The sequence below is a fragment of the Fomitopsis serialis genome (genome assembly GCF_022376445.1).
Source record: "Fomitopsis serialis strain Sig1Antser10 chromosome Unknown B0H18scaffold_269, whole genome shotgun sequence".
NCBI lineage: Eukaryota > Fungi > Basidiomycota > Agaricomycetes > Polyporales > Fomitopsidaceae > Fomitopsis > Fomitopsis serialis.
The window spans coordinates 42,616-54,020 of NW_025955229.1; the positions used below are offsets into that span (position 1 = coordinate 42,616).

Consider the following 11,405-nt stretch of genomic DNA (forward strand, 5'->3'; position numbering starts at 1 on the left):
AGCAAGTCCCAACTGAGTAGTGGTTACTGTAGTCAACCCCCCAGATTCCCCTTCCTTGAGTTCTAGTTGATCTAGAGGATCTCCTTACTTCTTTGCAACATTCCCAAGCTATTTGCTCTATGTTACTATCAATACAAACCAGTAACACTGCTCATTAGTATTCAGATCATATTGATAAGCAACTTGGCAATTTACCAAGTAAGAAACAGATCCATAATGTCTGTTGCTCATGATTGCAAGCTGTGATCCTCATATTACAACAACCTAATAAATTAGCAGGCTACTCTGAAGTGCAAAATGTGGAAGATATGTCAGTACTCTATGCATAGACAATATACTAGCAGTCTTGCCAAGCATGACTTCTGATGCGGGCAGCATGAAGTTGTTCATAAATTGACATATCTCCTACAAAAGGGATCGTACTGCCAGCTATGGCCCTCTCCCCAGCAAGTGTTGAAACCATCCTCACGGCTCTCCGCAATCATTGACTCTACTGCTCTCCCAAGAAAACTGACCTCTTCTGCACGGATCTCACATTCCTCGGACACCACATCTCTCGCACCGGCATCGAAGCTGACGGTACCAAAGTCGACAAAATCCTCTCCTGGCCAACACCTCGCTCCGCTTCCGATGTGCACTTGCATTCTTAGGGCTTGTACGCTACATCTCCAGCTTTCTCCCTTCTCTGGCAACCCACACCGCTCTGCTCACTCCGCTCATGACAAAAGAAGCTGAAAAGGAGTTTCTCTGGGTGGAACACTGCCGGGCTTGTCCGGCAGTGTACACTCAATGGATTGGCCGAGCTGTGTGAGATGAGGTTGTATTGAAAAAGCGGAGCGAGTACTCGTAGAGCGGAAGTAGGAAGTAGAAGACGGAAGCAAAAGACAAACTCCCCTAATCGGGAAGAGCGCGGAAGCAGAATTGTGTCCGCATGTAAACATGCGTACACACTGGACGAATATGGTAAGTACAGATCGTGCTAAGCCACCAGTAGCTGGCAGAGTCATGTATGAAACCCGGTGACTACCACAAACAGGTCATACATGAATCGTGGTGACTACTGTGCGCCTTCATATATGAAGGCACAGTAGTCACCGTAGCCGGTGCTCCGCTCGCTACCCGAAAGGGCAGCTGCCCTTTAGGGACAGCCAGCGCCGGGGAGAGCTCACGGCGGCGGCCCTACCCAAAATAGGTGCTATCGCGTGCTCTCCCAATTTGGGACCCATCGGGCAAACACAATTGCGATGTGTGATCAGCGAGATCTGACGTGTTCTGGAGCTAGGTACAGTGCCACATATAGAGCTTTGTTTGGCACCGTCGTGCCTAGATAGTTTGTATCGAGATTCGACAGATGAGCAGCATGTATGTCGTGCATCATGACATACATGCTGCATGTCGCGCTCCACAACATACACTTAGCAATTCGTTCGCCACGATGGTCAATCACTATGTACTCCATGTCTTGATGTGGTTCGCACGAGAATAATATAGTGGTGGCCCTCCCAAAGTGGTATGTTGAGGGCCCCGACAAATCATCAGGCTCGGCCGAATGCAGCAAATGTAAAATCCGTTATTCATGCACAATATCGACAATATACTAAGCACCACAGGCAGACAAGATCACCTCAAGCTACACTCTCCTCCTCCTGCTCGTCACCGTCCCACCCTTCGCTTTCCCATCCATCACCTGTAGGCCCACGTGGTTCGTCCTCCCACATGTCCTCCCACCCATCACCTGCAGGTTCCCGTACCTCGTGCGCCCCGACGAAAGGCTCACTTGCAGCACGTAGTGCTTGAAGCTGCACTTGCCATGCAGTGGTGACTCCTGTTGATGGGTGGTTCACGCTCGCTGACGCACCAATTGCGCTCACTGACACACCAATCGTGCTGGTCAACGTGCCGCCCGACATGCTGGTCAACGTGCCGCCCGACATGCTTGTCGACACGGCACCCGACGCGTTCGTCAACACGGCGCCCGATGTGTTCGTCGTCGCGGCGCCCGGCATGCTCGTTGACGCGGCATCCGACGCATTTGTTGACGCGTGATTTGCATTCATCGTCACGCTGTTTGTGCTCGTCGACATGTTTATGCTTGTTGGTTGCACAGCGACCGCAGGCTGGGACATGTCGGCGGCCAGGACTCCGTCTCCGTAAATCAGCTCCATAGCATTTGTCACCCACATACCTACTTCCTGCCATATGTGCGCACATACTGATCGCAGGGTCATGCGGACTTCGGCCTGGCAATTAGTGTATGCTGATAAGCCTTCCTGAACTTCAGCTGGCAATTCTTGACGGATGTCACGCCTGCCGAGCCACTGTTGTGCCACCCACTTGTGGTAGGCCAGGACCCGACACATCTCCTCAACCAGTAGATAAACTTCTTCTTCCCACCGATGCGCCCTTGCACGGGACTTGCACCATTCCACACGCAAAGCTATATATGTGAATTAGCCTCCCCACTACAGTGGGAAAGATCACACCTACATACCTTCTTGCAGGTTAAGATCATCAATGTTCTCGAGGATGTCCTCGGGCCCTACAAGCGACGTAGTGCGCCAAATCCAGGACAAGGTGCGGTGTCCCTCCGTCTCCTTGCCTTCATCCAGTCTTAGCCCGCAAATGTGCTGATCCTCGAGGGCCTGGAGTGTGGCTTCCCAGCCTGTTCTGCCAAGCGTAGCCGAGAGTGAGACCAATGCCGTACGCGCACGGCATACTGCCCTGCACTCTCGTCGACCTTGGCTTGTGTCGTGCTGATAATCGACCGCGTGCGGGTGTTCACCTGTTGATCACGAACGAATCAATCTTTAAACAAATATAGATGGCTTCTGAGGTGCAGATTGCGCTGCAGGGCCGAGAGAGTGTTGTGGGCTTGAGCGTAGCGCAGTCGCCACTCAACATCTTGCAAGAAAACACTGACCTCCAGGCCTGAGCTGATCCCAGAGGGGAGGAGAACAGTATGTCGTATGCAGGGAGGTCCTTGTTCGCATCGCGTGCTAGGCGTTCACGGAAGGACTCGGCACCGGGGATGTACGCGTGCTGTATTTTAAACCAAGCTTCGAGTCTGCGGCGGAGACCGTTGAGCCGCTCTTGGAAAGTCGCACGCTGCTTGTGTTCCCCGAGTCCCTGAGATTCCCGACGAAGGCGGCATCTGCAATGGGGAGTCGTGAGGATGGGCCGGGAGTGTAATCACTACGTGGGCTTACTGCTGGGTCTCCAGATCAAGTCCGGCGAGCATGACACTCAGCGACATGCTCGTGTGACACGATAAGTCCTGACCTGCCTGTAAGTGCATTGCTTCCTCTTCAGCAAGCTGGAGGTGCACTGCCGCCACGGTCACCACTAGATTCATGTCAGCAGAGACAAAGGCACATGCATGCGTCACGCACCAGGTTCCGTCATCACTAAAGGATTGACAGAGGTTGTAGGGTCAGCCTCCCAAGCTTCGACTAACTCCGTCCATGTGCGCACGCTCTCGCGCGGTAAGGTCTCCCCGAACTCCTCGAACGCAAGGTGCATGGTGCACATGTGCTCAAGAGCCTCCTCCAGCCTCCTACAAAGTGTCGGACCTATAACAGAACACTGTTAGGGCCGCCACACATGATTGGCTACAATGCACGCACTGAGCTTCCGGACCTTCCCCCAGTTGTAGGTTGCAAACACGTCGTCCAACACGTCGCGTCAATGGCCGGGTCCCATTTCTTTGGTAGATGTTGCAAATGGGTTCACGGCAGCCCAGCCTCATTCGACCACCTCGCTGTCGGTGCGCCCCACGCCCTTCGTGTAGTTGAATGAGTACGCCATTTGGCAAGCGAGACGGTGCACATTGAGGTGATGCTTCGGCACAAGGAAGAGGTACTTGCATTGTATGTGATCAAGTTCGAGGCCATAGACATCCCGGCGGACGGGCAAATTGCGGCTCCACTGGCACAAGATGTCGTAGGATGTTACCACCTCGACGGTGCAGTGATGTGTGAGGCTAGAGAAGTATATATAGTCCATGTTTACATAGCTGTGGACGTGTTAGAGAGCAGCGAGGTAGTATGTGTCGTTTTACGTACCGTTCGCCATACTGTAGGTCGCCTACGGAGGCTGGTCGTTTCATGTCATGTCTGATGCACTCGACGGTAGCTACTCCGCTTGCGTCCGTCTCGCGGATCTTCTTGATGTTCGCGAGCTTCACGGCGTCGTGGTTGTGGCATGTGTTCATCTCGGGCGGCAGTTTCATGTCGAAGGTGTTGAGGAATTCCTTGTAAGCCTGGTCCTCGACGAAGTACGCGAAGCCCTTGTTCAGGCCGGGGTCGACCGCCACACTGGAGACCTTCTTGTGTTTAAGGCGGAAATTAGCATCAAGGCCGACAAACAGGCGATAAAGCCATCTGATATCCTTATCAGCTCTAGAGGTGCACGAGTGACAGGGTACCACTTACTTTTCCCCTTCGGGAGCATCCTGCCAATGATCGGGCAAATTCTTGCCTGGATGAGGGCATGCCGGGCATTCCACCACGCATTCGCCTCATGCGGTTCCGCTGACACCGGAGACGTCATGTCCACGGCCTGCTCGCTTGAGCATCTTTAGGTGACTCCAAGCCCGCGACATGCACAGGAACGCGGGGTAACGATCCTGTGCGAGGTGTGATTAGTTTTTCAGTTCGGTGTACGATTGATGGGCACTCACTGCTGGTTCCCGCGGTGCTATATTCTCCGTCCGTCGCGCGAGCGTTTGGTAGAACTCATAGGCTGAGATTTTGGACTGGGTGCGCAACAAATGGAAAAGCTCCATGAGCGAGAACGTGGCAGCGGTCTTCGGATTTGTGACCGTCGCGGGGAACAGCCGCACCTGCATGAGTTGGGTGGGCAGGTGCACCTTTTGATGACAGTTACAAAACTCGAGCGCAACGTGATGGATGCCGGTGACGTCAAGGATAACAAAGCCGTCGTCAAAGGCCGTTTTGGGGTTGGGGCAGCGTCGGCCCGGCGGGTGACCCATCTGCATAGTTACGCCGAGGTCCTTGAGGTTCGCATGCTGGAAATGAGTTTCGGCCCAGCACTGGGCAAAGGTTTCAGTCATAATGAAAGGTCACCGCGCTCAGGAACTGCTCACCTTAATCCGGTGAAGAGGCGTACACATATGCGTGCCAGCTGTGCAGCCCGCACAATACAGCTGGACATCAGCGCAGTCTTCGCAGCGGTACTCTGCAATTCCGTTGTTGCATGTCGGGCATCGCGAGTCTGTGAAGCCCACGCGGCCTTCGAGCCGCAACAGCTCGAGGAGCCACTCGTCAATCCTAGCACTCCACTCCTTCAATGGATGGTCCTGTACAGTCAAAGGTTAGTCATGATCGAGTATTATCGTGCGGAGTGCACTCACACTGGCGGTTCATCAACGTCTACGAGCCTCCACTGTGTCTGCCTCCGTGATGACATACACATGCCCCTTGTCTGCGTCGGTATGATTGAGATCAGGGGCGTCGCCTGCCACATGACTTAATGGTATGTCGATGAAGGACGTCTGCGAGGTGAGGCCCTGGGGGCCGGACACGAACACCGTGTGCCGCGCCTTCTCCGTTGCAGCCTGCATGTGACCGGGTTCCTCTTCAACGACCGTATGGAACTTGAATTCGACGCGCCGTCGTTTCCGTGCACCAGACATGATGCTGGCAACACAGTGCGAATGACGGTGGGCAACAGGGGCAGGAGCGGACCGTGACACAGCGACACGGGAGGCTTCGCAAAGATGAGTAGACACCTGTCAAAACAAGCGAGAATGAGCATATTGCGGCGTCGGCATAGATGACACCGATCTCGGGCGAGGCTTCCATGGAGTTGCGAGAAGGGCTACTCACCACATGGCTCAAGGTAATGGGCTGCCCAAGACTATCTTCTCTGTCCAAAGAGGGGAAGGATGAGTCCAATTTGAGTGGGGTTGCGCTTGAATAGTGGCCGGCCAACACTCGTGGCGGAACTATACCATGCACGTTGCGAGGATCCTGCAAAGATGGTGCTCCTGAAGGAGTCATCAGTTCAATGTCTGATGAATACACGTCCGCGTCGATCAGAGCGTCCTCGAGCTGCTAAGGAAGCCCGAGACCTTAGATCAGCGGCCGCGCAACTGTTAACGTGGCCTTGCTGTCCCTGCTCAACTAGTGCGCCAGAGTGTCGCGCAACAGAACCTCACATCGCAGAATGGTGAGTGGGAGAAACACGTACCTAAGGGTGAGTTCCAGTCCAGGCTCGCCAACTTTGCTGGTCCTCGGGAACCACGGAGACACGCCGCCGCGAGACAGCAGCGTGAATCCGTCGGCGATGGTGAAGCCTATAGCTACAAGGACGACGTGTCGAATGACGCCGCCGCCGCTAATCTGTTCATCAACCGGCCCAGACCCGATGGCAGTGAGAAGACTGACCAGTTACCCCATGAGAGGCTCATAAGCGCACACAGCGCAGAGAGGTGTTCGTCGTCATTCAGGCTGATGGAAGAGTGCGCACAGGTCGCCGGAGTCACAGACGACACCTCAAAGTCGAGATGAACACATCGGAGGCGTGCAAACCTGCGGGAGAGGCACGTGAGGGATAACACAGTACCAGATTGGGAGGCAAGCACCACCAGATGCGGCCCCGATCGATGTGCAACACAGTCGCTCAGCCAATCGGACACCATTTAAAGATCCCTCCCATGGCTGCGACATATGCTAACATAGCTATGTGTGTCGAACACTACGTGCGTTAGCTTAGCTAGATCGGTGAACTGTTACTAGGCATAGATCTCATCCTGTACATACTATTCTTATGTACACGCCTCGAAGGTATGATACACAGGCGTAGTAAAGCCACGAGAGTGAGGTGAGACTCGGAGTTGGTGCATTGCTACTTGCATTGCGTCCAAGTAGCGATGAGTGTCATCCATCCTCAATACTCATTATCAGGCTAGTACTTCGTAAGTCCTGTCCACATTCAAGCTTGATTTATTGGCTCAGACTCAACAGTGTGTTCGCCATACAGCTTGTCACTCATGGAATACATGGTCTATCTAATCAGTCCGTGACGATGTTCATACTCTGCCATGCTAAGCCTCCTTGGACCTCTAGCTCTTCCAGTCGTGTGACGCCTGCGCAGATGTCCTCCACTTCCTTCAGTAAACCGCATATATGCTTCGCGCCCCAGTGAAGGTACACATCACGAGCAATGTTCCCATATACTGTATGTTCCCGCCCTTTCCTCTGCGTGATTGCCTCCCAAGCCGTAAGCCTCTCCTTCACTTCGCACTCCAACGCAGATATGACGTCGACCGGCCAGTTCCTGCCCACAGCCTTCGTCTGCTTCATCCGCTGAAACCCCGCCTCGACCATGAATTCCAACTGCCTGCCATTGAGCATGCGCATTGCTCGCTCGGCAGTCAATATCCCACTGTCGTGATCATTCCCCTCCAGTACATCGCGCTCCGGGCCCACGAACTCAAACGGCCATTTGTGAAGGCCGAGGTCGCTCGTATATGACTCTTCGACCGTTCCGAGTGACTTGAATGGCTCGCGAGCCAGCTCTAGGAGACGCGGTGGTAGGGTGGATGGGTCCCAGCCCAGGAAAGGGCTGGAGAAGAATTCTTGCTTCTTGGTGTGTGCTCTGTAGTGACACCAAGAGTGCGACTGCTTTCCGCTGACGAGTCCACCATGAGCCGCCAAGATCGCATATGATGTCATGGAACCAACTCACGTAGGTGTCTCATTATATTTCTTCTCGCTGCACGTCTCGCCGCTTTCCTCTCGGCATCCGTGTAGTACTTAGCACGTCGACCCATGGTGTTACTGAGAGGAGGGAGAGTGAGAGACGCCGTGGCCCGTGCTGTCATTAAATTCAACCTCGATGGATCATGCACATGACTCCGACAGCTACATTTTGATTGACAATACAACACGATACGGTACGACTGCAGGACAGCGAGTGGAAGCTCTAAGTACAGTAGATAATCAGCCCTTCAAGGGCTTGAAGCGAGACTGGCCTCCACTGACAGGGCCCGGCTGCACCTTAACATCACCGTTGTCCTCGGCTCGTTTGAACGCAGCCCGTGCCTCGTCGTAGCTTCTGAAGGACAGATGGACCGCCTCAGAAACTCCATTCACGTATCTCGCCGCCTCCGCACTGGGCAGTGCCATCAGACAGCTGAGACGAGGGCAATCACGCAAACTTACTAGTGACTGAACACACCAACTTTGGTGCCCACGACAACTACGTACCACTTGCCCTTTCGGGGCGAGTACTCATCAATAATCGGGTCAGTTCGTTTGCCCGGCGTGGCGAAGAGGCGGTCGTCCAAAGAGGAGCATCCGGAAGCGGATACCGAGCAGGCAGAGGCAGGATGAAAATCGGTCAAGTCACGACAGGGGAATGGTGTGTGCGTAGAACCGGGTGACCCGCATGTGGTGAAGACACCGGAAGAGTAGGAAGAGCCATGCGGAGGTCGTCGAGGTTGTTGAGGGGCGTAGGCGGCGCACTCAGGAGGCCCTCAAGAATGGCCGCGTGGCGCTGGGACCGTGCTAAGTCTGCCATTAGATAAGCCGGGGTGTGACCTCAGCACTTACCTTCAGGAGAAACCGACGCCGACGGTCTGCGCTGATGCACAGGGCTCGCTGGTGCCGCTGGTGTCTTCGACAATGCACCCATGGGCACTGGGCCCACTGGCGTCGTCATGGTCGTCGGAGACGGGGGAATATGCATCGAGTCGGGTTGAAGGTGCCCACCTTGGTCCTTATGATCCTGTGCGCGCCTTGGGCGCTCCCCTTGATCTCAATGTTCATGCATCATGTGGCACGACGACCACGTCCCTTCGCCATCTCGATCCTCGCCCGTCTACTCGCCTCCCTCACTTCCTCCTCTGGCCGCGCTTGCCGTTCCCCACTGCAATTAATTGGCCGCATGCTTGATAACGAAAGCAAGGCCGCTTCTTTACTCGACGTGGACAGTCGCTGTCAAAGCCGGCGTCAACCTCGTGCAAAAATGTTGACTCACCACCATCTCTTGTACATGAGAAGTTCCTCCTTCCACCTGGCAAACCTTCAAGATATTGTGATCAGTCACCTGGTACGTGCACCGGGTGCAGTGCGCAGTGCCATCACTGACAGATGTTCACGCGACAGACATGCCGCCAAAGTCATGGGCGACACCGGAGCAACTGCAATTTTTTCAAGACCACAGAGAGGGCTTTCTTGCTGCGCAGAAGGCTGTCAAGGTCGCGAGTTCCTCACGGAGACAGAGAGCGCTTCTTTGAGAAATGGCTGGAGCTGACGAAGATGTTTGGGCCCGATGTCGTGCTAGACGACCTCACTGAGGAGCAGATGGCCAAATACGGTGTCGCCCTGCAGAAGCGCAAGAAGGTACGTGACTATGCTACCATCGCGTCATGTTACTGACACATTTTTTGCAGCAAATCCATGACAAACTCTACAACGGGGTGTATGCGGCGCGCCGCGACAGACCGAAGGCCCTGACGCTAGCATCACTCCTTCTGGCCGCACCACTTCCAGCGAAACGCGCACCCCAGCCCGTAGAAGCCTATTCAAAGCTCTACTACAAAACCAAGGTGAAACCATCGCTCACCAGTGAAACGAAGAGCACAGACGGTTTGAAAGGCCAAAACATCAATCTCCTGCGTTGCGAACTCGCGTCAGCCCTCAAGCTGGAGTCGCCGGAGGTTCTAGCCGAGGTCCAAAGCTACATTGAAGAACAGAAGGCAATCATTGAAGCAACCAAGAAGGCGGTGCCGGCGCCAGTGCCTTCGCTGGCCAATTGCATGCCGGAGGAATACCACGGGTTCGTTACCCATATCCTCCTCCGCTCCGGGGTGCTGACACGTTTTTGCTTCGTAGCGCAATCAAAAAGATGCCGCAGGTGCTGGTAGTGTTCCTCAAGATTTTTGCGGCTGCAACAGGCATGTGTGTCAGCGTGTACGGTGGAGGACCCTCGCCGGAGGAGGGTGGGGCGCTGCAGACGTTCGAGTGAGATCTTCAGACTCAGTTGCGAATGTGTTCACCGATCCTTTTACTTATCTAGCTTTCATGTCGGTACAACTCCTGCCGGCCATGACTTCGCTGCTTGTTTCCCAGGCCTCGAGAAGGTCCTCATGGTGCCCTTTGGGAAGTTCCTTGCAGCGAAGTATTGTGAGTCGTCAGCCATCTGTTTCGCTGCATCTTCTGATACACTTTCTAGCTCCCACTGAACATGCACGTTGAGCACTATCTGGCTCGCGAAATGCTGTGTTGCCTGCCGACTGCGTGGAGATGACGGCCACAGCCCCTCTCACTGAGATTGAGTCTGCTAGTGAAGTTGTACCACCCCCTGCTGAAGTCGCATCTCCTGCCGCCAATGCTCCGGTGCTTCCCGTCGACATCGTCTCTCCTGTCGCCGACATCACGGCGCCTGCCGCTGACGCTGTTCCTCCTGCTGTTGATGTTGCGGCGGCCATGGCTTCACCAATGTCCGCACTCCCGGAGCTGGACGTGTCTGCGCTCGCGCTGTTCTCAGGTGATGCAAGTGGTGATGTCAATCTCGCATTTGATCCATCAACCACGAGGGCCGAGAACTGGGGCAAGGGCTTCATGCCCATCGCTCCTCTTCTTCCGTCAATGTCAATACCCGCAATGGACTCAAACACTTTGGTCGACGACAACAACATTTTTTCGGCCGAGAATATTGTGCTTTATCTGCACGCACCACCCATCGAGAACAACGTGTTCCAGGAGTTCAACCCATGCCCTCCTGGGCATTCACTACCCACGAGTGTGGACCTCATGGATGCGCCGTACCGATTCACTTCTATCCCGCTGCCTGATCATGCTTTAGACCCGTCCCCTTTGTGTTCCCACCAGACCCACCCTTGACATATGTGAGCAGCTCAAGCCCCACCCTCACCTTTAACTTTGATGTGATCAGTGTACCACTGCAGCCCACCGCATGATCCTCCACCTCCACCTCTTCCGTGGCGTCTCCCTTGGCTGTCGACACACAGAACGGCTCGGTGCCTGCAGATGCCTTGATGCCCGGGCTCACGCCGTTGGCCGTGACCGCTTTGGTTGCCTCCCTACCTGCAGCAACAATGTCTACCTCGGCGGCTGCTATGTCTACTTCGGCGGCAACTTCGTCTACTACATCTACCCCGGCGGCAGCTATGTCTACCTCATCTATGACATTGCCTGAGGTGACGTCAACGTCGGCACCTATCTCTACAACTATCTCGGCGACCGCGACGTCTGCCGTGCCCAACGAACTGCCTTCGCCCCCATGCCCTCCTAGCCCATCGACAAATGCGATGGAAGACATTGCTCGTGGTGGACGGCCACGCAGGGAACGGACAGTTCCCAAGCCCGCGGACGCTGACTGGCAGCCATCCAGTGGATGAGGCAAGGAGAACCACA

General features: G+C 54.8%; 3 protein-coding genes across 3 annotated transcripts; 1 reads left to right on the plus strand and 2 right to left on the minus strand.

Annotated features, from left to right (window-relative positions):
- Positions 1-1,625: 1,625 nt before the first annotated feature.
- On the minus strand, positions 1,626-6,465 carry B0H18DRAFT_961471 (uncharacterized protein; the record flags this gene model as incomplete). Its single annotated transcript, XM_048043057.1, has 18 exons — positions 1,626-2,192; positions 2,214-2,437; positions 2,492-2,667; positions 2,921-3,151; positions 3,207-3,342; positions 3,390-3,582; positions 3,624-3,701; positions 3,754-3,979; positions 4,062-4,397; positions 4,431-4,450; positions 4,535-4,624; positions 4,679-4,840; positions 4,868-5,050; positions 5,105-5,317; positions 5,432-5,749; positions 5,847-5,886; positions 6,211-6,362; positions 6,439-6,465. The coding sequence occupies 18 exons, from the start codon at positions 6,463-6,465 to the stop codon at positions 1,626-1,628; spliced, it is 3,372 nt and encodes a 1,123-aa protein (XP_047885260.1).
- Positions 6,466-7,034: 569 nt separating this feature from the next.
- Positions 7,035-8,685, minus strand: B0H18DRAFT_961472 (uncharacterized protein; the record flags this gene model as incomplete). The annotated part of the gene is made up of 6 exons (XM_048043058.1): positions 7,035-7,620; positions 7,711-7,757; positions 8,007-8,157; positions 8,187-8,239; positions 8,428-8,537; positions 8,577-8,685. The coding sequence occupies 6 exons, from the start codon at positions 8,683-8,685 to the stop codon at positions 7,035-7,037; spliced, it is 1,056 nt and encodes a 351-aa protein (XP_047885261.1).
- Positions 8,686-8,991: 306 nt separating this feature from the next.
- Positions 8,992-11,389, plus strand: B0H18DRAFT_961473 (uncharacterized protein; the record flags this gene model as incomplete). The annotated part of the gene is made up of 8 exons (XM_048043059.1): positions 8,992-9,075; positions 9,183-9,368; positions 9,419-9,804; positions 9,861-9,989; positions 10,045-10,151; positions 10,225-10,792; positions 10,834-10,876; positions 11,000-11,389. 8 exons carry the CDS (start codon positions 8,992-8,994, stop codon positions 11,387-11,389), a joined length of 1,893 nt encoding a protein of 630 aa, XP_047885262.1.
- Positions 11,390-11,405: the final 16 nt, after the last annotated feature.